Source organism: Aquarana catesbeiana, linkage group LG03 (genome assembly GCF_042186555.1).
Source record: "Aquarana catesbeiana isolate 2022-GZ linkage group LG03, ASM4218655v1, whole genome shotgun sequence".
NCBI lineage: Eukaryota > Metazoa > Chordata > Amphibia > Anura > Ranidae > Aquarana > Aquarana catesbeiana.
The window spans coordinates 113,110,595-113,136,024 of NC_133326.1; the positions used below are offsets into that span (position 1 = coordinate 113,110,595).

The following is a 25,430-nucleotide window of genomic DNA, read 5'->3' on the forward strand; positions in this document are numbered from 1 at the left end:
TGTTGAGTGTAAGTGTGATTACTGTTATGTCTGTGCCTTAAAGGGACTAACTATAATCATTGTAAACTTCCCACTCAGACCTACTTGTATTCACAATAGGGGATCTGCCATGCTTTGTACATTAAGTAATGGGGCCTGGCATCCTATGCCCTTTGTTCCCTGTGACAGAAAAGTCATGTGAAGCTGAAGGAACGAGATCCTGCAGGTTGCCTGACAGGCAAGGAGTTCTGAGTGGAGAAGATTAAGGGCAGGATGTGCTGGTCGCCAGGGACCTTTTTTGCAGTCAACCTGGCAACTGGGATTAGTCCCATATAGTAACAAAGTTTGCAGAGCTATTTGTCCTCTGAAACTGCATGTACATTCCTCATGTGCAAATGGTGGCAGAAACGAATATTAGGCTGTTTTCTTTCCAGGTCATGTTCTTCATACAACAGCTACCTGCTTATCCTGTGCTCACTGCATACTAAACTTGGATCATGATCTCATGTGATAACACAAGACACCTTGGACGCAATTGCTGTGCACTACTAGTGATTCTAGTATGGAGACTCTCATCTTCCTGGGGCAACAATGTGTGCGCAGGTCTCTAGCACCACAGCTCTTGGGACACACACACTTTACAGCCCTCAGCTTGATAGGCCCGCATGTTTGGACTTTGAGCCAATATATACCATTTATGCATCCGCTCCTGAGGAAGTGGAACGAATCCATGAGATACATCAAGTTTTTTTAGATGCATATATGTTTTCAAGGAAGGGTGCATTTTTTATGTTAGATCTTACTATGTAATTTCTGCTTTTCTTAATGATCTCATAACACGGAGCAGCACTGGCTCACAATATTATATATTGCAAAGTGTCATGATATCCATGTATATAGATGAATTGCAATGTGTCATTGGTATGTATATAGATTAAATGTTTTGTTACTTATGTATGTACAAACTGCTATATGTTTTGACATGTGTACATACTGAAAAAATATGTCCTGATAGATTTACCAATTATCCAGTTGTCATCACGTGTCTCATTTAAAGTCCCAAAACCCTCCTTTGTAATACTTTGAGGATATGGCAAAGTATCACCAGGCTGACCATAAGGATCTAAATTTTTCAGTATTACTGAGGGAAGCCTCGTGTCCTACACTGTCCCAGTGTCCTTTGCTTTAGCAAACTATTCAGTTATGGTGGGTAGGCTTACCAATTTCCATAAAATGGTCATACAGGCCTTGGCCATATTTGAGAGATGCATATTCAGAGAGGATTTTTATGTAGATATCAGTAGGTCATTAAGTTGGAGAAGGTACGAGATCTGGTTTGCACCAAAATTGAAATTTGTGTAAGAAATATAGAGTTCAATAAAAAAAATTATTAGAGGAAAGTAACAATACTCATCGCACACCCTGGCTTTGGGCCAACTCACACATGGGTAATGTCACTGGGCTTTTTGGGGGGAACCTGAGAATGTAGACAATCCCAGTCCTGCAGGAAGTCGCTCTTTCATAAAGCTCAACTTCTTGTGAGATTTGTTACTCTTTCAAAGTAGAGAATTCAAAAGAAACAAGACTTTGATTTTCCCGGAAAAACACACTTTAAAGTGGAGTTCCACTCCTAAAATTATTTTTACATTAATCAGCTGCATTAAAAACAATTAATAACATTTGGAAACTTTTTTTTTTTTCTTACTCACCTTTTCCTGAGTGTTGCTAGGGGGTCCCTCATAATCTGTCTCTTTCTCTCCCTGGTGCCTGACGTAATTTCCCTCGGCATCCGTGCTCGCTAGTGCTCCTGGGAGATGCTTGTCATCATTTCTCAGGAATCACTGGGCAGCGTCGAGGGCTTTGTTGCCATCACAACGGGGGCAGGCACTGCCTACGCCTGTTGTGATGGCAATGTCTAAAGTGTGCGGCGAATGCGCGAGAACGGGCGGTGCATGCTGGTCGCTCAGCTGCACCAGAGCCCGGAAGATAGTGCTTGTGGGCTTCACATGCCCACAAGCACTATGGAAACTGCTATTAAACAGGCATATAAGTTGTATTCCTATACGAAATCGGCAATCGAGCGCGGATTTATCAAACAAACATGAGTTATCTAAAGAAACCTTCTAAAAAAAAAAAATATGCATCCTAATAAAAAAAAAAACAGTGGGAACTCCGCTATAAGGAAGGATGCAGGTGTACATAGTTACATAGTTAGTCAGGTTGAAAAAAGACACAAGTCCATCCAGTTCAACCTTAAAAACAATAAATAAATAAAAAAAATAAAAAATATCGTACAATCCAATATACCCTATTCTATACCCACAGTTGATCCAGAGGAAGGCAAAAAACCCCAGCAGAGCATGCTCCAATTTGCTACAGCAAGGGAAAAAATTCCTTCCTGATCCCCCAAGAGGCAATCGGATTTTCCCTGGATCAACTTTACCTATAAATGTTAGTACCCAGTTATATTCTGTACATTTAGGAAAGTATCCAGGCCTTTCTTAAAGCAATCTACTGAGCTGGCCAGAACCACCTCTGGCGGGAGTCTATTCCACATTTTCACAGCTCTTACTGTGAAGAAACCTTTGCGTATTTGGGGATGAAATCTCTTTTCCTCTAGACGTAAAGAGTGCCCCCGTGTCCTCTGGGTTGACCGTAAAGAGAATAACTCAACACCAAGATCACTATATGGACCCCTTATATATTTGAACATGTTGATCATATCCCCCCTTATTCTCCTCTTCTCAAGAGTGAATAAATTCAGTTCCTCTAATCTTTCCTCATAGCTGAGCTCCTCCATGCCTCTTATCAGTTTGGTTGCCCTTCTCTGCACTTTCTCCAGTTCCCCGATATCCTTTTTGAGAACTGGTGCCCAAAACTGAACTGCATATTCCAGATGAGGTCTTACTAATGATTTGTAGAGGGGCAAAATTATATCTCTCTCTCTAGAGTCCATACCTCTCTTAATACAAGAAAGGACTTTGCTCGCTTTGGAAACCACAGCTTGGCATTGCATGCTATTATTGAGCTTATGATCTACCAAAACCCCCAGATCCTTCTCCACCACGGATTCCCCCAGTTGTACTCCCCCTAGCATGTATGATGCGTGCATAACTTTACATTGTTGCCTACAGTAGCTGACAGTGCTTTGTACTTTTGGGCAGCCCATACATTATGCCTTTTTTTTTTTTCAACCAGCAGGTTGAACGAAAGAAAATACCTTGATCTGGATAGGGCAAACCCTCCCACCGTGGTATTGTATTATGACAATGGGAAGTATTCCCCGCTGTCAGAATACAATGATCAGTGTCTCCCGCTATAGCCAGCAGCACTGCTCATTCAGCAAAAACCTGACAGACTGGTTGTACACAATTGGATCGACAGATTGACTTGTGTACAATCAGCCTGCCCAAAAATGGACTAAAATTCAGTCAAACATTGCTGAACCGGCTGAATTTCGATCCATGTATGGCTGGCTTTAGTAAAAAGCATTCACAAGTAATCACTGTAGTTTTAAGTTGTTCCATTTTCTTAGGTCAATGATCCTAGTAGATACAAATATAGCAGCTTGTATAATAAAGGTAAAAACATGAGTTTATATATAAATACTTCATAGAATTATCCGTATTAACTGTTGCATCTTATTTGACAGCTTTTCTCCACAAAGTCTGACGTATGGAGCTTTGGGATTTTACTGTGGGAAATCTATTCCTTTGGGCGAGTTCCTTATCCGCGCATTGTAAGTACTATGCTTTCCTCTTCTGTTAGAGGGTTATGTTGAAGTGGGTAAAATTTTGCCTTTATGGTACAAAATGACCATATGTGTGCTCAGTACAAAACACTAGTGTGGCTTTCCTTGGTAAAATCTGATTAAATACACTGATAGAGGATATGGGAGGCAGGGAGATGACTGGATCGATGGGACTGCTTTTCACAAGCATACCAAGAGAAAATGCTGAGTATTAGTGGGTATAAACAGAAAAGTTACACATACAATACAAGCGTACACTTTTTTTTTTTTTTCTTTTTTTTATACGCAGGTAAGTTAGTAAAGGTAGTGTGAGGGGGAGGCTAGTTAATGTGATACAGAAATTCTACTTTTACCATCAATCAAGCCAAAGATTATTTATATCAAGCTGTTCTCTTTTGCATATAAAGGTACTGTATATCTAAAAATATAAAAGACTACACACTCCCTTTTAACAACGATGTGATAAACTATTTAAACCACTTTGGGATTTTTAGTATAAGAGATGGCTTAAAAATTGTAAATGTTTTTGGGACGCATCCAAAACACTTGCAAGTATCATTGCATTAATTTAGTGTAACCAATCTATTCCTGTTTAACCCCTTATTAATGCCACCCAGCCCTTATTAACTCTCCTCTTTTTAGCTGGTATTTTTCCACTTTTCTTCTTTTTTTTGGTAAATTCTGTTTATTGCTTTCCAAAAGTATAAAACAAAGTACAATACAATGCCTTTGGGCATAACCTGGCTCAAAAAATACAAAAAAAAAATCAAAACAATTGCTTAGCAAAAGAATAGCGCTACTAGCTAAAGCTCTAAGTCTTAAAGTGTAAGTTCCTTTACAGAAAAATCTGTAAGGTGAACTTACAAAGGACCCCCTCCTCGCTGACCTGGACCGTGACAATCTCAGTATATCCGCATCAGGATTCCGGGGAGTTTTCTCCATAGCTGACAAGACGGGCTATGCGGCTGCTGATTGGTCGGCGCCGCTCATGTGACGGCGCTGAGATATTACAGTGCTTTAAAACATCCCTCCTGATGAGGTGCGTTTTGGACATTCAGCTCAGGAGATTTCTAAGCCCCGGACTCTTGGCACGGACATACCGGGGCTTAGAACAGGAGATTGCTGCGGTCCAGGTCAGGAGGGGGTCCTGTGTAAGTTCACCTTACAGATTTATCTGTAAAGGTGAACTTGCCCTTTAAAAACTATTAACACTGCTCGTCTTGTATTTCGAATGACATGTAATGCATCCACGGAGTTACTTGTGCAGCACAGGACACAGGCTGAATATTCATATACAGCGCATCCGGAAAGTATTCACAACGTTTCACTTTTTCTGCATTTTGTTATGTTACAGCCATATTCCAAAATTGATTAAATTCATTATTTTCCTCAAAATTCTACAAACCATACCCCATAATGGGGGTACGTGAAAGAAGTTTGTTTACACAAGTATTCACAGCTTTTGCCATGAAACTCAAAATTGAGCTCAGGTGCATCCTGTTTCCACTGATCATACTTGAGATATTTCTACTTGATTGGAGTCCACCTGTGGTAAATTTAGTTGATTGGACATGACTTGGAAAGGCACACACAAGGTCTCACATTTAACAGTGCACGTCGAAGCACAAACCACGCCATGAAGTCCAAGAAATTGTCTCCGAGACAGGATTGTATCGATTGGATTTAGGGAGGGCTGCAGAAAAATTTCTGCAGCATTGAAGGTCCCAATAAGCACAGTAGCCTCAATCATCTGTAAATTGAAGAAGTTTGGACCCACCAGGACCCTTACTAGAGAGGGCAGCCCGGCCAAACTGAGTAATCGGGGGAGAAGGGCCTTGGTCAGGAAGGTGACCAAAAACCCGATGGTTACTCACAGAGCTCCAGCATTTCTCTGTGGAGAGAGGAGAACCTTCCAGAAGAACAACCATCTCTGCAGCACTCCACCAATCAAGCCTGTATGGTAGAGTGACCAGACAGAATCCACTCTGCACTAAAAGGCACATGACAGCCCACCTGGAGTTTGCCAAAAGGCACCTGAAAGACTCTCAGACCATGAGAAACAAAATTCTCTGCTCTGATGAAACAAAGATTTGGCTTGAATGGCAAGCGTCATGTCTGGAGTAAACCAGGCACTGCTCATCACCTGGCCAATACCATCCCTACAGTCAAGCATGGTGGTGGCAGCATTGTGCCGTGGGGATGTTTTTCAGCGGCAGGAACTGGAAGACTAGCCAGGATTGAGGGAAAGATGAATGCAGTGACATCCTTGATGAAAAATAATGCAATCGGTGCGGCGCTAAAAATTAAAAAAATTATTTGAACTAAAATAGTGGCAGGAATTATTGAAATGAGCCCAAAAAAATGAATTGCAAATTAAATAATAAATTTGAGAAGAGTATATCTAAATTACAGCAACAAACATAATCGTGAAATACTCAATTAGTGATATTCTAATAGTACATGAAATAAAACCAACAATTAGCCCATAGAAAGAAAAAAATCCAAAAAAGAAAAAATAGGAAAAAAGAAAACTAAAACAATGTCCCAAAGTGATCCTCAAGAAAATCCATAAATAGTGTGCCTCCACAGGAGAAAAAGTGGATTGCAGGAGAACAGAAGCTGTGACTCCAATCTTCCTAATACGAATTAGCGTGTTCAGGTCAACACCCAAAAGTGAGGTAGCTTGCTTACCAAAAAGCCATGACTGCTGCTAACAATCTCTCCCAGCACAGGGAATTATGAAAGTCTCCCCAGAACTTATTTCTCCAAGTCAGCCGTTCTTTCTATTCATGCTCAGAAATAGAAAATAGAAACTTCCATAGTGCAGTATATCAATTCAATCTCATTTATTAAAAGAAAGATTTGCACTTACAAAAACGATGTAACATCAAGAGTGGTAAAGTCTCGTGTAGAGCTGTGGTGTCTCTATTCGCTTCTCACTATTCCCAAATCGTTCGTCTCACCACCGTCACAGAAGGCTGGCGTGATGACGTTACCGTCCGAGGCTCCACCCACTTAGGGTCTTTTTTCTTTCTTTCATCCTTGATGAAAATCTGCTCCAGAGTGCTCTGGACTGCAGACTGGGGCGAAGGTTCATCTTCCAAAATGACCCTAAGCACACAACCAAGATAAAGGAGTGGCTTTGGGACAACTCTGTGAATGGCCTTGAGTGGGCCCAGCCAGAGCCCAGACTTGAACCCAATTGAACATCTCTGGAGAAATCTGAAAATGGCTGTGCACTGACGCTCCCCATCCAACCTGATGGCGCTGGAGAGGTCCTGCATAGAATAATGTGAGAAACTGCCCAGAAATAGGTGTGCCGAGCTTGTAGCATCATACTCAAAAAGACTTGAGTCTGTAATTGATGCCAAAGGTGCTTCAACAAAGTATTGAGCAAAGGCTGTGAATACTAATGTACATGTGATTTTTTTTTTTTTTTTTAATAAATATGCAAAGATTTCAAACAAACTTCTTTCACATTGTCATTATGGGGTATTGTTTATAGAATTTTGAGGAAATTAATTAATTTAATCTATTTTGCAATAAGGCTGTAACATAATGTGGAAAAAGTGAAGCGCTGTGAATATTTTCCAGATGCCCTGTACCTTGGGTATAGACTGCTACCTTCAGGTGATTGGAAACTGGCAAAAGCTTTGCTGAGCATGCCCCCAAACATACTCCTATGACCCCACTCGGAATACCAAGAGTCCTCGGGTGTTTGCTAGTGTCCTTAGGTGATGGACTTTTTCACCCCTATGGAGAAGATTTCTATGTTGAACCAGATTTATTTATTTTTCCTTTTATTTTATTTCAGATTCTTTAATAAACTCTTCGCTGTCTTCTTATATATTTATATATATATATATAATCTACCTCTCTTAAAAAACACACGTGCTCATAAGTTTACATACCCTGGCAGAATTTGATTTCTTGGCCATTTTTCAGAGAATATGAATGATAACACAAAAACGTTTCTTTCACTCGTGGTTAGTGTTTGGCTGAAGCCATTTATTATCAATCAACTGTGTTTACTCTTTTTAAATCATAATGATAACATAAACTACCCAAATGACCCTGATTAAAAGTTTACATTCCCCAGTTCTTAATACCGTGTATTGCCCCCTTTAACATCAATGACAGCTTGAAGTCTTTTGTGGTATTTGTGGATGAGGCTCTTTATCTTCTCAGATGGTAAAGCTGCCCATTCCTCTTGGTAAAAAGCCTCCAGTTCCTGGAAATTCTTGGGCTGTCTTGCATTAACTGCACGTTTGAGATCTCCCCAGAGTGGCTCAATGATATTGAGGTCAGAAGACTGAGATGGCCACTCCAGAACCTTCACTTTATTCTGCTGTAGCCAATGACAGGTCGACTTGGCCTTGTGTTTTGGATCATTGTTATGTTGGAATGTCCAAGTACAACCCATGCGCAGCTGATGAATGCAAATGTTCCTCCAGTATTTTTTGATAACATACTTCATTCATCTTGCCATCAGTTTTGACCAAATTTCCTGTGCCTTTGTAGCTCACACATCCCCAAAACATCAGCGGGCCACCTCCGTGTTTCACAGTAGGAATGATGTACCTTTCATCATAGGCCTTGTTGACTCCTCTCCAAATGTAGTGTTTATGGTTGTGGCCAAAAAGCTCAGCTTTGGTCTCATCTCTCCAAATTACTTTGTGCCAGAAGGTTTGAGGCTTGTCTCTGTGCTGTTTGGCGTATTGTAAGTGGGATACTTTGTGGCATTTGCGTAGTAATGGCTTTCTTCTGGCAACTCCACCATGCAGCCCATCTTTCTTCAAGTGCCTCCTTATTGTGCATCTTGAAACAGCCACACCACATGTTTTCAGAGAGTCCTGTATTTCACCTGAAGTTATTTGTAGGTTTTTCTTTGCATCCCAAACAAATTTCTTGGCAGATGTGGCTGAAATTTTAGTTGCACAAAATATTACAGCGTACACATGCAAAAAAGACATTTACCTCCTGCAAGGCTATTTAAAACACCTAGACATTTTCAAAAAACAGTATAAAAAAATATGGGGATTTGGTCACACCATATTGCTATATGGTGCTTAAGCCCACTTACTGCGACAAAGTACCCCATGGTTAGTGGGTCTTACTCTATCCATAGAATGGGAGACCCTGCTTCTCTGAACCATGGGAGCCATGCACTCTATATGGGAGAACTAAAGGTCTCCACCTATGACACAGGTGGACACTGTTTTACCTGTAACACTTCTCTTTTTAGAGAGCTGGACCCCGGGATCCAGTACTTTGGTATTATAGAGCCATTTTAACGGAACCCACCGTGAGGGGTGAAGATTAGGTCTGTTGGTTTTTACCACAGAAAACCCTGCAGCGGGAAAGGTAAGTGGAGTTTTTCTAAGAATTTTTTTTTAATTTTCTTATGAAATGTCTCCTTTAAAAAGTAAATGTCATGCCTAAGAGTCACCACTAGGGGCTGTATGGAGCACATTCCTTCTCATGCTTTGCTCAGAGATCACACTGTGTCACAGAAGCAGCAGGCTTTTTTTCCTCTGGCTAGCAGGCAGACCTCCAGTAAGTTCGGGGGCGATTTTGCTTCACCAGACACCTCCCCACCTGGGCTGAACTCTCCCCCTCTTCATGAGGCTGAACATTAGGAGAGAGCTAAAGAATGATCGGCGATGGCGTTTTTTCTTTCACCTCCCCTTGCACGGCGGCAGCTTTCAGGTCTCCTCCCCGCCATCCCTCCCTCCCACACAAGCCGATCCCCGTGGATCGGAGGCCCGTGCTCGTGCGGGAAAACTTTTTTTTTTATAGAAAGGAGGGGGCGTGATGAAACGGAGGGGGTGGGGCTTAGCGCGGCATTGGCTTCCTCCATCGCCGGCGCGTGAGTGTGTTGTAAAAATCCATTTGTGCTGGCTGCAAGTGTCGGAGGGAACACGAGCTAAGAGGGGGCATGAAAGAGGTTTTGTGACACAGGCATTTCCTATTTGACACATTTACTATTTGCATCAGGCTAAGCATTAATAGCAGCGGCAGTGGCTGAACTATTGCTCAAGCAGTGGATGCGATTTCTTCTGATAGTACCTCTGCTTTTGTGCATCGGGCTAAGATCAGAAGGGGGGTTGAAACACCCCCAAAAAAGGGCTAAATGGGTCTCCCTCAAGCTCTGGAAAGCCTACTCATCTCTACAATGGCATCCTTACCTGAGAGGGGGTAGCTGGTCAGAGTGAGCATCGGGGCCATGAAATGTTTGCAACTGTTTTCAACACTGCAGCCCCCGTTTGTTATTAAAAAGGTCTTTTTTTCCTCAGCCATGATAGGATTGAAAAAAAAAAAAAAAAAAAGTTAGCGGCTTTAATCACGTTCCAGTGTGGGACAAAATGTGACAGCTTTTCTTCCATTACCCATGACCCTCAAACTGAGGAACTAGGGGCAGGAGAAGATGAATTTCCTCAGGGGACCGTGGTGAGGCTAATGACTCCTCTTCTGAGGTGTCAAATGCGGGTGGATCAGCTTTCACAATCTGTAAGATTGATGATGTAATTTCTTGCTGAATGGTCCGCTCCACGTTTATTTACCCTTAACTGAGTGTTTGGATTTGCTAAAGCCTCCTCAAGCTGTACATGCCTTTCCTGTCCATTTATTTCTGGAAAAGTTTTTTGTATCTGTGTGGGATCACCCAGATAAGCATTTTTTTCCCTCCTAAAGTTTTTTCACACTTTATCCTATGGTGGAGAAAATTCACTAAAAGTGGGGTATACCAACAATTAACGCTGCTATATATCCTCTGGGAATAGGAGTTTGACTTGTCCAGTAGACAACGCTCAAATGCTTAGGGATCCATCGGATAAAAAGTTGGAATTCCTATTATTAACCACTTCCCGCCTGGCCTATAGCAGATTGACGGCCGGGCGGTGGTTCAGTTATCCTGACTGGGCGTCATATGATGTCCAGCAGGATAACATGCCGCCACGTGCCCGTGGGGGCGCGCATCGTGGCGATCGGTGGAGCAGTGTGTCAGTCTGACACACCGCTCCACCGATCTTGGTAAAGAGCCTCACGGCTGATCACGATGTCAATAGGAAGAGCCATTAAGCGTCTGACAGACACGAGTAGAGGAGAGCCGATCGGCGGCTCTCCTGACGGGGGGGGGGTCTGCGCTGATTGTTTATCTGTGCAGCCCCCGCTCAGATGACCACACTGGACCACCAGGGACGCCACTAGGACCACCAGGGATGCAGGCAACATGTGGTTTGCCAGGTATGTACCCCATGGCCATCCACATGTGCCAAGTCTGTGCCCAATCAGTGCCCACTGATTGGCACCATTATATTTAAGTGATGCCCAGCAATGCCACCCATTAGTGTCATTAGTGCCACCAATCAGTGTAATCAGTGCCACCCATCAGTGTCCATCGGTGCCACTTGTCAGTGCCCATCAGTGCCACTTGTCAGTGCCTATCAGTGCCCACCCATTAGTACCCATCGGTGCCGCCTATGAGTGCCCGTCGGTGCCGCCTATGAGTGCCCGTCGGTGCCGCCTATGAGTGCCCGTCGGTGCCGCCTATGAGTGCCCGTCGGTGCCGCCTATGAGTGCCCGTCGGTGCCGCCTATGAGTGCCCGTCGGTGCCGCCTATGAGTGCCCGTCGGTGCCGCCTATGAGTGCCCGTCGGTGCCGCCTATGAGTGCCCGTCGGGGCCGCCTCATCGGTGCCCGTCGGGGCCGCCTCATCGGTGCCCGTCGGGGCCGCCTCATCGGTGCCCGTCGGGGCCGCCTCATCGGTGCCCGTCGGGGCCGCCTCATCGGTGCCCAGTCGGTGCCGCCATATCGGTGCCCAGTCAGTGCCGCCATATCGGTGCCCAGTCAGTGCCGCCATATCGGTGCCCAGTCAGTGCCGCCATATCGGTGCCCGTCATTGAAGAAGAAAACGTACTTATTTACAAAACTTTTTAAAACAAACAAAGAAAAACGGGAGGTTTTTTTCAAATTTTTCGGTCTTTTTTTATTTGTTACGCAAAAAATAAAAACCACAGAGGTGATCAAATACCAACAAAAGAAAGCTCTATTTGTAGGAACAAAATGATAAAAAATTTGTTTGGGTACAGTGTTGCATGACCGCGCAATTGTCCTTCAAATTGCGACAGCGCTGAAAGCTGAAAATTGGCCTGGGCGGGAAGGTGTCTAAGTTCCTGGTATTGAAGTGGTTAAAAAAACAAAAAAAACAAACTTTTTTTCTCTGGCAGATTGAGTGTCTCAACCTGCTCTGACAGTAATTTTTTAATCGATGAGAGACCAGTTTAAACAGGTGTTCAAGGTTATCCTGCTCAGCAGGCTCAGGATCTGGCAAGCTACTAGCAGCTTTATGTTTGCAATGGTTGCTATGAGAGATTCTACTCTTCAGGCCTTGCGCCCTTCACTAAGCACCATGCAAGAAGCTCCTGGCTAGTCTTCCTTTTGCGGTAGCTATTTGGGGATGATTTGGGTAATGCATCCAAAGAAATTCTAGTGGAAAAATTACCCCTTTGCCATTTGAGAAAAGGAGTAAATGTATTTTAAAAACTCCAGTCACGACGGCCTCAGCCATCAAGTTCAAAAGGTAATCCTCAGGGTCAACCGCAGGGACAAAAGAGGTCTTGGGGAGGAAACCTGCAAAATACTGAAGCCTCCTTATGAGGCGGCGCCCCTGCTCGCTCGAATAGGGGGAATTCTTCTGCAGTTCTCAAGGATTTGGCAGGAAGAGTGTCGGGACAGATGGGGGACTTCCTCAATAGCTCCAAGGTACAAACTGGAATTCCGAGAGTTCCTGTCTCCTCATTTTCTCAGATCAAACTCTCCTGAGGATCCAGAGAAGAAAAGGTCTTTCTCTCAAGTATTGGACCATCTTTTGGCAAAAAATGATCATGGTGGTCCCCATGTAAGAGCAGAGGTTGGGGTTTGGTTCAAACCTTTTTTTTCCAAAACCGAATGGATATTCTGGATCTCAAAAATCTAAATTCAATTCCTGAATATAACCACTCTTTTTTCGCATGGAGTCAATCCAATCAGTTATCTCCATCCTACAAGGAGGAGAACTTCTGGCATCAATCGACATCAAAGATGCATACCTCCATGTACCCATTTCCTCGCTCACTAGTAAGATCTACTTTTCAAGGTGGAAAATCTTCATTTTCAGTGTGTAGCTCTGCTTTTCGGTCTAGCTACTGCACCTTGAGTGTTTACAAAGGTTCTGGCCCCTCTTCTAGCCAGATTAAAGAGCACAAGGTATAACGATTGTGGTTTACCCAGGCGATCTGTTCTTGATAGACCAGTCGGTAGCCCGCTTAGACCAAAGTATGGTCACCATATTCAACTACATAGAATATCTAGGTTGAATTCTCAACCTAGAAGAAATCTTCTTTAAAACCATGAAGAAGGCTAAAATATTTTGGGTCTGATCATAGATACACCAAGAAAAGGGTATTCTTGCCCCAGGCAAAGATCAGTGCCATAAAAGGAACTGATTCAGGTGGTCGAAGCAAGATGAATTCTTCTATTCAGCTTTGCATGAGGTTGTTGGGAAAGATGGTGGCTTCATTCGAGGCCATTCCTTATGCTCAGTTTCATTCAAGACTGCTGCAAAAGAGTATCCTATCGGCTTGGAACAAAGGGTTCAAGCTCTAGATTCCCAATGTGTCTGACTCCAAAGCCTACGGCCACATCACCCTGAAAGCGCCCGATCCCGTCGGATCTTGGAGGCTAAGCAGGGTCAGGCCTGGTTGATGCCTGGATGGGAGACCGCCTGGAAATACCAGGTGCTGTAGGCTGGGTGCGCCGGAGTCTCAGTTTATGGTTAATAACCAAAAATCTGCAAAGGGAAAAATCCTTCCTTCAGTTACCTGGGAAGTGGTATACCCGACGTTTACATTCCTTGTGACAGCAATAAAAGTAAAAAAAAAAACATTTTTTTTAAAACACAATTTATAAGTATAAAAATAAATAAAATAAATTTAAAAAAATATTTTTTTATTAAAGCGCCCCCGTCCCCGCGAGCTCGCGCAGCGAAGAAAATGCATACGGAAGTCGCGCCCGCATATGTAAACGGTGTTCAAATCACACATGTGAGATATCGCCGCGATCGTCAGAGCGAGAGCAATAATTCTAGCCATAGACCTCCTCTGTAACTCTAACCTGGTAACCGTAAATAAAATTTAAAGTGTCGCCTATGGAAATTCATAGCTACCATAGTTTGTCGCCATTCCACGAGTGCGTGCAATTATAAAGCGTGACATGTTTGGTATCTATTTACTCGGCGTAACATCATCTTTCACATTATACAAAAAAATTGGGGTAACTATACTGTTTGGATTTTTTAAAATTCATGGAAGTGTCCCTTTTCCAAAAATTTGCGTTTAAAACACCGCTGCACAAATACCGTGTGATATAAAATATTGCAACAATCTCCATTTTATTCTCTAGATTCTCTGCTAAAAATATATATATAATGTTTGGGGGTTCTGAGTAATTTTCTAGCAAAAAATATGGATTTTAACTTGTAAACACCAAATTTCAAAAATAGGCTTAGTCATGAAAGGGATAACAAAGAAATTGATAACTTTGTGTCAAGAACAAAGGATCCACTAGCATGCGGAACAAATGCCTTGCTATTCCCATGGAATCCGTTCTCACTGATTTATGCATTCCCTCCTATTCTGCCTGCGTCCACGACTTCTTCGCAGGATCAAGCAGGAAGGGAAGTTGGTGATTCTTGTGGCCCCAGCTTGGCCCAGGAAATCTTAGTATGCAGAGATCATAAAGATGGCGGTAGGGGACCCATGGACCCACAGCCAGACCTTCTCTCGCAAGGTCCGGTATTCCCATCCTAATTTACAAACGCTAAATATAACGGTTTGGCTATTGAGACCCACATTTTGGAGAAGCGTGGGCTGTCAGGTTCAGTGGAGTCTACTCTGGTTAATGCAAGGAACCCAGCCTCCAGAGTCATATATTATAGAGTCTGGAAGGCATATGTCTCCTGGTGTGAATCCAGGGGTTGGTACCCCAGGAAATATGAAAAGAAAATAAAGTAGATATGGCGCCGTTCTGTATCCGTGTTTGAAAAATAAATTGGTGAATATACAAGAGTTGGTGCAATTGCTGTGTGTACTACATAACTTTACAGTGTCCTATTGACCAAAAGAAATAAACATATAATATTAATATATTATCCTCCACAGAAAATGTTCTTTTTCTACAAACTATTAAATGATTCCATTTGTGATTTAAAGTGCTGCTGTGCAAAAAACTTTATGAAAAAAATTGAAAATTTAAAAATATAAAATTAAAAATTACAAATAATACAAATATATGTGCAGTCCCAAATTTTAAATATCCAAAATTAAGGTGATTCTGTGCTGGTGAAAGACAATATTGCTCATTTTGCAAAGGTGATCACAGCATGCGTGCTTTATCCGTGCTCTTATTGTGGCTGCACTCACCGGAACTCCCCCCCCCCCCCCCCCTCTTGGGGTATGGAGCATTCACAGTATCTGCCACTGTGCAGCAATCTGAAGGTTGGATATTCCCCGGTGTGTTAATAGTTTCCACTCTTGTCCCAATTGTCATATAAGGTATAGGAGAAAAGGATTCCAATAGTGTGTAGTGACTTAAAATCATGAAAAGGGTACTCACATTCAGTGAAAGACAAAAAAGCATTTGTTGCTGACACAAAGACCAGTGACCGGAAGTGATGCAAAAGCGTGTGCTGATCCCGCCCTACACGTTTCGTCACTCTGACGTCATCTGGAGTGACGCTCCAGATGACGTCAGTGACGAAACGCGCAGGGCGGGTTCAGCACCTGCTTTTGCATCACTACCGGTCACCGGTCTTTGTGTCAGCAACAAAGGCTTATTTAAATTTTGGATATTTAAAATTTGGGACTGCACATATATTTGTATTATTTGTAATTTTTAATTTTATATTTTTAAATTTTCAATTTTTTTCATAAAGTTTTTTGCGCAGAAGCACTTTAAATCACAAATGAAATCATTTAATAGTTTGTAGAAAAAGAAAATTTTCTGTGGAGGATTTATTGGTTTAGTACACCAGCACAGAGACATTTATTTTGTTTATTTATATTAGTTTGATAATATATTAATATTATATGTTTATTTCTTTTGGTCAAAAGGACACTAAAGTTATGTAGTGTCCACATGGCAATTGCACCAACACTTGTATATTCACCAATTAATTTATTTTTCAAACACTGATACAGAACTGCGCCATATCTATTTTTTCTTTTCAATCATATACTCCACCTAGTGGTAGTAATTAGTTTCCTTTGCGCGGAATCATTCACATTTCCTACCCCAGGAAATATATCGTAGGTAGAGAATCCTTGACTTTCTACAGATGGGATTAGAAATAAAGACGGTCTTGAGTACTATTAAGGACCAGGTTTCTGCCTTATCGGTATTTTTTCAAGCAACCGCTTGCTTCACACTCTTCTTTTGTGTGTAGTTTTATTCAGGGGGTAACGCGACTTAAAACCTCTGGTTAAGTAACCCCTGAACCCTTGGGATTTGAATTTAGTCCTGTCAGAATTGCAGAAACAGCCTTTTGAGCCGATACGACATATTCCCTTTATCCTTTTTGACAAGGAAACTAGTATTGCTGATAGCCATATTTTCTGCAAGGACGGTGTCAGAGTTGGCTGCGGAAGAAAAGTCACTACATTCTCTTGATGTGGTGAGCGCAGTCAATATCTGTTTAAGAACGACTGTTCAGATTCGAAAAACGGGTGTTTTGTCTCTGTTGCCTTAGAGCCCATTCACACGGGGACAACTTTGGATCCGACTTCAAGTTGCCCCAAGTTGCCTCTAGTCGCCTCTAGTCTCGCGCTACATGAAAAAAATCAATGTAAGTGAATGGATCCGTCTTAATGCACAGTACTGCAGTCGCTCCGACTTCAGAAAAGGTTCCTGTACTACTTCAATCTGACTAGAAGCCGACTTGTACCCATTGATTTCAATGAAAGTTGCCTCCAAGTCTGATCACTGTTCCTACTGAGGCAACTTTACAGGAAGCAGAAAGGAAACAGAAAGTAATTTACTCCACTAAACAGCCAGCCCCCTCCTTCTCACACACAGCTGATAAGCTCTGATTGGCCACTTGTAAAGTTCCCTGTCCTGGAGGCGACTTCAAGTTGCCACAAGTCGTGCTGTGATTCATACTCAAGTCGTGTCCAAGTTGCCTCTCAAAATCGCGCTGGAAGTCATGTTGCCCCTGTGTGAATGGGCTCTTAAGGTCCTAAAAGAGGACTAGCAGCATCGAAATCTACTTTTTGTAAATGGATTCGACAAGTGATTGTTCAAGCTTATAGTTTGAGGAAAGTTCCACCTTTTCATATTAAAGCACACCCCACTAGGGCTGTTAGTGCTTTGTGGGGGTGCATCACCAAGCTTCCATGGGTCAAATCTGCAAGGCCTCAACTTGGTCTTCAGTCCATACATTTACCAGACTTTATCAGATGAATGTAAAAAGGCATGAGGATATCTACTTTGGGCATAGTGTGCTGCAGGCAGCAGTATAGCTCCTCTAGTCTCATGTTGCCCTAATTCTGTTGTGTCTCCTTCCCCTCCGTTTGGCATTGCTCTGGGACATCCCACGTAGTAACTACTATGGCTCTGTGTCCCGTGATGTACGATAAGAATATAGGATTTTTATAACAGCTTACCTGTAAAATCTTTTTCTTTGAAGTACATCATGAGACACAGAGGTCCCACCCCTCTTTCTAGTATACACGTGTATTTCTTTGCTACAAAAACTAAGGTACTCCCAGTAGTGGGAGGGGTTATATAGGGAGTGGACTTCCTGTCTTAGGGTGTGCCAGTGTCCATCACCTGAAGGTGGCCTATAACCCACATAGTAACTACTATGGCTCTGTGTCCCATGATGTACTTCAAAGAAAAGGATTTTACAGGTAAGCTGTTATAAAAATCTTATTTTTTTTTTTTTTTGCCCTTTTATACACTTAGATGCTGCATCTGTCCCCTGGCGCCTCAGCACTGAGAACCGAGCCATCCAACATCGCCGATGGCTTGGTTCTCACAGATCCCTGAGCGGAGAGCTGCTGTAGCTCTCTGCGACCCCCCCTTTGCACTCACTGTAGCGCTGAGCTGTGAATGGTAGGGAGCGTCCATCTCAGTCTCTTAACTGCTCGCTGAGACAGGCATCAGTCCAGGCACCTGGTGGATCCAGACTTTGTCGTGATGACGCGGTGCCTGGGCTGATTCCAGTGACATCAGCAGAGAGCGGACTTCAGACCGCTCTCAGCTGAAAACGGGTCCTGTGACCCATAGGAGAGGAGGAGGAGGCTGCATGGTCGAGTTGCCAGAAGAAAGCCATTACTACACAAATGCCACAAAGTATCCACTTACAATACGCCAAACAGCACAGAGACAAGCCTCAAACCTTCTGGCACAAAGTCATTTGGAGTGATGAGACCAAAATTGAGCTTTTTGGCCACAACCATAAACACTGCATTTGGAGGGGGCAATGCACGGTATTAAGAACTGTAAACTTTTGATCAGGGTCATTTGGGTAGTTTCTGTTGTCATGTCAAGAGTAAACGCAGTTGATTGATAATAAATGGCTTCAGCCAAATACTAACCATGAGTGAAAGAAAAGTTTTTGTGTTATCATTCATATACTCTAAAAAATGGCCAAGAAATCATACATTCTGCCAGGGTATTTATACCCTGGCAGAATGTATTATATACCAGTATATAGAGAGAGAGAGAATTTTTTTTTTCTGTCAAAAGGAATGTAAACTTCCTTTTTTTGACCACAATAGACATGTGACAGATACTCATTGAGGGATCTGACATCTGGGTAAACCGAAAGTGATGTTTTGTCATCACTTCTGGGTTACCATAGCGGAGACCCGATCAAAGGAGATCCTGGCTTTTTGGCTGTCCCGACTAGTTGGTTGGTAGTTTAGGGCTCCCAGTGGGATGGGGGAGCCCAAGCAAGTCACAGAAGGCGGCAGGAGGGGGACCTCCCTTCCCACTGCTTGTAATAACAATCAATCGGCTACTTAGCTGCTCCAATTGCTATTACAAGAGAGCCAACCGTCGGCTCTAAACAGTGCAGGCATCACCCCGGTACAACCAGTTGAGGTCAAATGACGTACCAGTTATGTGATCAGGCAGCAAGTGGTTAAAGCCAGTTGCAGGTATAAGGTGCTACAAGCTATACTAGGAAAATACTATTTTTGACTTACCAGTATTTTTTTTTTGGACTACAGTGTGGTACTTCTCTGTTCTTTTGATTTCCTATTTCTTGCCACAAAATGAATGCTAACCAGGAGTGGGAGGGATTATATAGGGGGAAGTCCCTGCAGCCTTCTTTTTTTTTTTTTTTGCCATGGTCCAATAACCTGCAAGTAGCTACATATAACCCTTAGTAAAAGCCAAAATGATGTCCCGTACTGTACAAGAAATTGATTGTACTAGTAAGTCCTTTTTTTTTTTTTTTTGCCCCAAAATTTGTCTGATCTTTAAGGTTAAACAACCCCTAGTGGTTGAAATGGTCTTTGGGTCCACTTTATTGCATGTCAATGAGAATTATGTTTGCTATAGGGAAAAGTGAGCAGCAGTCCTTTGTCCATGGTAGAAATTTAGGTGTGCACATTGCTGTATTTTGAGTACTTTGAGCAACTGACATCCCTAACTTTCTATATCTTCTCAGGCCCTGAGAGATGTTGTACCTAGAGTGGAGAAAGGATACAAGATGGATGCTCCAGATGGTTGTGCTCCTGTTGTGTATGAGGTGATGAAGAAGTGTTGGCATCTGGATGCCAACCAGCGACCAACTTTCAGACAACTCCGGGAACAGCTAGAGCATATCAAAGCTAATGAGCTCTACCATTAAAGCAGGGGCAAGTTTTGAAAGCCACCTGTTGCCTCAGAGCCAGAGAGAGAGTGACTCGGCCATATCAGAAGTGTTGGCCAGAGTGCCAACAGGACTTCTGTGTATAGAGTAAATACATATTGGGCTCTCTGAACTCCCCTGCCTTGCACTACCTGCTGCCCTTGTGCCCAGAAACAGGCTGAAGATCCCTGCTGGTCTCCAGAAGAATGCTGATGTTCTAAATGTTTTTGTTGTCACATCTCACTCTCCCTACTGTGTCCACTTACTCGTTGGAAAATAGGCCTGGAGTGGAAATAGGTCCAGTGGGCTTGGTACACCTGAACTGACGAGAACAATGCTTTGCCAACATCCAGGAGAAATGGGGACCAAATCGAAAAGTGTTTAAAGCAGCTACACTTTCTGACAAAGACAAACAATCACAGTCACCAGAAGAATCATTGTTTTTTATACAATCAGCAATGGATACTTGTATTAACCATTAATGCAAATAATGATGCATGCTTCAGACCAGGAATTTCTCTTCTGACTCTTCTCTGCCTTATTTAATAGGTTGCTTATAAACTGACATACTGAACTGATAAGAGGCCTTTGCTGATAATAAACCACAGGAGGTGATCTAGTTCATGCAACTTCTGTAGTCTCCTGTGCTCATGAACCTATCAGTAGTGGATGTTCTTATCTGAAAAAAATGATCTCCCAAAGTTAGAAAGTTCCATCCTTGTTATGTAATCTTTTGACCTCATCACTCTCAACACAGCCACTGTGATAAACCTTTATATGACAGAGGACCACTGACATTTCAGTAGTTGGGACAAATCATTTTACCGCTATCATTTCAGGTGGAGCATGTGCTATTACTTGGTCGGCAGTGATCACCAGATACAGTTTGAGTTTTCATTAACCATTCACTGCCAAAACAGGTAGCAGTACATTTGTCTGCACTTATAGATCTCTAATACCTTGAATAGTGTCACTGTCCCGGCTGCTGTATCATCCTTGTTGGCTTTACCAATGATTTTTTAATGGTGGTGGCAGCATTGTGAAAGCAAAAACACAACATAAACTATTATTGGCAGGCTCCAATAATTTTCGTGAAGCCCAGTATTACAAAACAGGAGACCGACAAAATGCAATCTAGTTGTTGACCTGTTTACTTGTTTTTAAAGTGTCTTGTTTCAACAGCCTGATTCCTCATGCAGTCCTTTCTTCTGATTTCTTGGTTTGCATGTTCTTGTGCAGCACATTGTACCTGAAAATTTCAGTTCCTATTATCTTACAGGGTTGTAATGGTAATGGGCTAATCAGTAAGTCAGTTTAGATGCAGGTCCTGCAGAATTTTTACAATTACGTGGCTCAAATAAAATCGCGAAGCTTACAAGTAAGTTGCAACACATTTACAATTGAAAACATCCTGAAGAAAAGGATATCCAGTGACCACACATAGCTTCAGTTTTTTTTTCCAGGCAAATCACCTATTGCCTGTTGACATTTAAGATTGTTTTGAATTTTCAGGCTTGCTCAGGGAATGAGTATATCAAATACAAAGGCTGCAATTAGGCTTTAAGCATAATAGCAGTACAGTAAACTGCATGTAAATCCTCTGCCAACCCACCCTCCCCTTGGCACATATTAGTCACGTTATTAAATATCCTCTTCGTTTTAAACCTTGGTAGCTAAATTTCAGCCCATTTGAAATGTTCTATAATTTGAAAACATTTTCCCAAACAACCTCTGAGAATAAGAGAGACATCTTTTCTTAGCCGTACAGTACAGGACACAGGCTCTGCAGTCATTACCATTTATTATACCATACTCCAGCAACCTTCAGGTGACACTGGCAAAAAAGAGAAGGCTGCATTCCCAACTCCTAGCTAACATGCGTTTCTATATGGCTTTACTTAGTGGAGCCAAGTGTGCCCGCGCAGCCAAATTTCATTTGATTTACTGCACTTCCATGCCCTGCTTTGCCTCTTCCTCTTTCTTGAAGTGCTTTCTAACTGACAACGGCTCCTGGGCTCTCCTTTATTGGCACAGTATAGCTATTTCTTTGCGCTACCTTGATTTACAGCAGCCTGCATGTGCTTGGCACTGAAGCATTTCCCTCCCTCTCCACAGCAATGAAGGTCATAAGTACCCCTCACAAGCGCAAGGAAAAAGGGTCAGATGGAATACTATCTCGTGCTATGCATCTAGCCTTGCTGTCTGTGACTATAGATGCAGGCAGCGCAGCTTGGGAACGAGGCTGCAGGACTTTCACAATAGGAAGCGGCTTCCTGTGACACACCAGGAATACAAGGACCCAGAAGCGTGCCCACAAGGGACCCAAGAACACATAGATAAGTGCTGCTCTGTGCAGTACCAGCTTTAAGCTGGGTACCGTAAATTGGCCGGTTTAGCAAAAATTGTCTGGTCTGTGTGTACTCCTCTATGTTCAACAGAAGCCAGTCTAACAACCGGCTTCTGTTGAACAGTCATGCTGAAATGCCAGCATGTAATTGGCGCTTGCAGCCATTTGCTGCAGTGCTAATCTGTGTATTCCTATGGGGGGGAGGATTCCCCACTTTCAGAATACAATATCGTGGCGGGAGAGATCCCTGCATGCGCATCACTTGAGGATGCAGTGGGTTGAACGAAAAAAAAAAAACCCTGTTGGTGCTGTACAAGGCAAAGTTGTTTTGAGGCCTAAAGTCTCCTTCCTCCCAAAGGTGGTCTCTTTCCTTCTCAATCAAGCTATTCTCCTTCCTTTAGGTCCTGCACTGATGTCTTAACATGGTATGAGCTGTGTGGCCTTTAAGGTTCCTGCAGGGATCTTCCTGCTTCTCGCTACACCATTGCTAGGTGGGTCAAACAAGTTCTCATTTAAACCGAATGATAGGATTCCTTGTTAAGGCACACTCTACCTGATCTGTTAATGCTCCATTGGCTTTTCAGCTTCAGGCATCCGTTTCTTAGATCTACAAGGCTGCCACCTGCTCTTCTGTTCTACCAAGTAGATGTTAAGGCCTCCTCTGATGCCAGTTTTGAGCACAAGGTACAAAAGCTTCTCTCTGAGTCTCTCCAACATTTTTTACCTATTTTTTTTGAGGGCCTGCTCCCATGTTTTGCTGTGTTGCCCATTCCTCAGTTGGGCTACTTTTGGATGTCCCAATGGTAATGACTACAGATCCTGTTTCCTGTACTGTAAGAAAATAGGATTTTTGACTTGCTAGTGAAATCTGTTTCTTGGAGTACAGTATAGGTCATAGAGTTCTCCCTTTTGTTTATATCATCTCCCAGTTGCATACAACAATACTGAAGCTAGCTGGGAGTAGGAGGGGTTTTATAGGGGTATGTTCTTGCAGCTGCCTTTTATTTATTTTATTTTTTTAACCAGTGTCCAATCACCGGAAGGTAGCTACATATTAACTAGTTGTAATGCCTACAGAGCCTCTGCCCCTTGCTATACTCCAAGAAACTGATTTTACTGGTAAGTCAAAAATCCCATTTTGCAGTAGTGAATTTCTGTATACTCCTCATAGGAGACTGTGTAACCATTATTTATTTTAACACCCAGACTGCATTTCTGGGTCAGCAAAACTGAACAGTTCATATGCTTTTAACAGTGTGTCACTTAAAGAAGACCTATTCTTCCAAGAAAAGTTATGTAAACAGTCATAAAGTGATGGATCAGGAGCGTGGAACCCTCTTCAGCTGATTACGTAACCTAAAGACCAAACCATTGGTCCCATCATCTCTGCTGAGGGAGAGGAGAAGAGTTCAGAACGGTAATTCCTCCTCTCAACAGAGATCATGTGACTATAAATGCCTAGGCTTTGGTTGTGTGACTAGCAATGGAGCAGGATTTCTGCCCTCAAAATACTATCTATCCAAGTGAGAACATTAAATATTGGACTGTAGGTCAGCTTTAAGTTATCTTTTCTTTATTCCCATGCAGGGAAAGGGGTCAGGGTATATAGAGCCACCAACTGATGTTATATAATAATAGTTTTGAGAATAACTAGACGTGTTCAAGAGTTAATAGCATAATTTTTGCAGGAGGAGTTTCCTTGACAACCACCATTTTTTGTCTGATTTGTGTGCTTTGTGTTTTTTTATTTTTTATAATTTGCCATTTTTTTTGGGGGGGGAGGGGGGTTGGAGGGACAGTCTTGTCATATAAATATATATATATATATATAAATATATATCTTCTGTTTTTGTTTTTTTGTTTTTTACATTTTTGTTACAAATCACAAAGATAATCTGCCTTTACAGTTGGGGAGGTGTTTTACTGAAGTACGAATCTTAAAGTTTTATTGTATACAAAGAAAAAAAAAAGGTTTGGGGAGGACGGGTGGGATGAACATACAATCACGCTGGAGAGAAGGACTTGCTTTGATTTAATCTTGTGGAAATTGTGTGCATGCTGTCTTGTGTCTTCATTTCCAAAGGCCTTTCCCTTTTTCATTTCTGTCCAGTGCTTTAAACACATGTATATGCTGCAATTGGTGGGATTAAAACATAATAAACCATTCCATATGGGAATTTTATTGAATGTTGTCTCATTCATTTTTAATTTTAATGCAGTCAGATTTCAGCCCCAGTCAGAAGTCTGCACTAAGATGCAAGTTAGATTTCAGGCATCCCCTGCAACAGAAATGACATTTTTGGTAGCATACTTCCAGTAGGAAATCGCATCTAAAGGGAAGCAGACCTAACAGCTTTCCTCATTAGTGTCCTGCAGGTGGAGCAGCTGAGTGATAATTATGAAACCACTCCCATTATATTCACTTTTCCACATGGACACAGACAGACACTCAGGGATTTCTTCAGAGAAAAAACAAAAGATAGAAATCTGCAACAAAGTTTGCTTTTTAAATCCTTGTAATGCATAGATCACCCAGAGGGGAGTTTTTTTCTCAACAAAAGTGGAGTTACTGATTGGTTGCTATGGGTTATCTTCTTTGCAGTGTCTTATTTAAACCAGTTAACATATACAAACGTTATACTTCCACTATTTCACTATACACATCTCACTATTTAAGTTAATGTCTATCATTCAGAGGGGAAGAGATCACATACAACCTCTGAAAATACATCACTCAGGCACAGAGAAACAGACATTTAGGGAATTACCTTCTGTGTAGATGTGTAGGGTCCACTTGGTGCTTAAAGCAGACTGTTTACCCAAAAATCAAAACTAATTTAACCCTGCAGACCCATCCATTGCTGTTCAAAATTAAATAGAAACTCTGCATTCATAAACAAAAAAAAATTCCCACCTTCCTTATCTCCACTCATACCCATAGACACTGGTTTGGCAGCTGGTGCTTCTTAGCTGCCTTCTGAAAACCTTATGTCATCAGTGCTTTTGAGGATGTTCTTGGACTTCAATGTCAAATATTTCACATGTCGCTCCAGACAAGATCAGGCTCCACACTCCACAATTATATCATAGGTACTGTCTCGACTCGTCTCCACTGAAGTAATCGGTTGTACCAACAACAGCAATGCAGCACACAATAGGCAAAGTAATAATCTTTATTAGAAGAGAAGTTTGGTTTAAAAAAAATATGCTTACCTAGGCAGATGCAGCATCAATCTGATGCTGTGTCTGTCCCCCAGCTAGCTCCAAGACTAAAAACTGCGTGATCAAACACAGCTAATAGCTCAGTTCTCAGTCTTCAGGCTGCAGAGAGCTGGTGATTGTCAGTCATCGGCTGTCTGCTCTGCCCCTCCAGCACTCACTTGAGCATTGGGCTGTGGAGGAGTGGCTGGCTCAGGCTCTCAGCATCTCCCTGAGAAGCTGAGCCAGCTGCCGGTCCAA

General features: G+C 42.4%; 1 protein-coding gene and 1 pseudogene across 2 annotated transcripts in view; both read left to right on the forward strand.

Moving 5' to 3' along the window:
* CSK (C-terminal Src kinase) overlaps positions 1 to 24,158 on the forward strand; it is a 229,378-nt gene extending 205,220 nt beyond the window's left edge. For both annotated transcript variants that reach the window (XM_073619012.1, XM_073619013.1), the window contains 2 exons: positions 3,632 to 3,718; positions 19,442 to 24,158. In XM_073619012.1, coding sequence (XP_073475113.1) covers positions 3,632 to 3,718; positions 19,442 to 19,624 — 270 coding nt within the window. In that variant the 3' untranslated portion in view covers positions 19,625 to 24,158. The remainder of the gene's footprint in view (positions 1 to 3,631; positions 3,719 to 19,441) is intronic.
* LOC141135889 (5S ribosomal RNA) lies at positions 13,399 to 13,517 on the forward strand (annotated as a pseudogene).
* Positions 24,159 to 25,430: the final 1,272 nt, after the last annotated feature.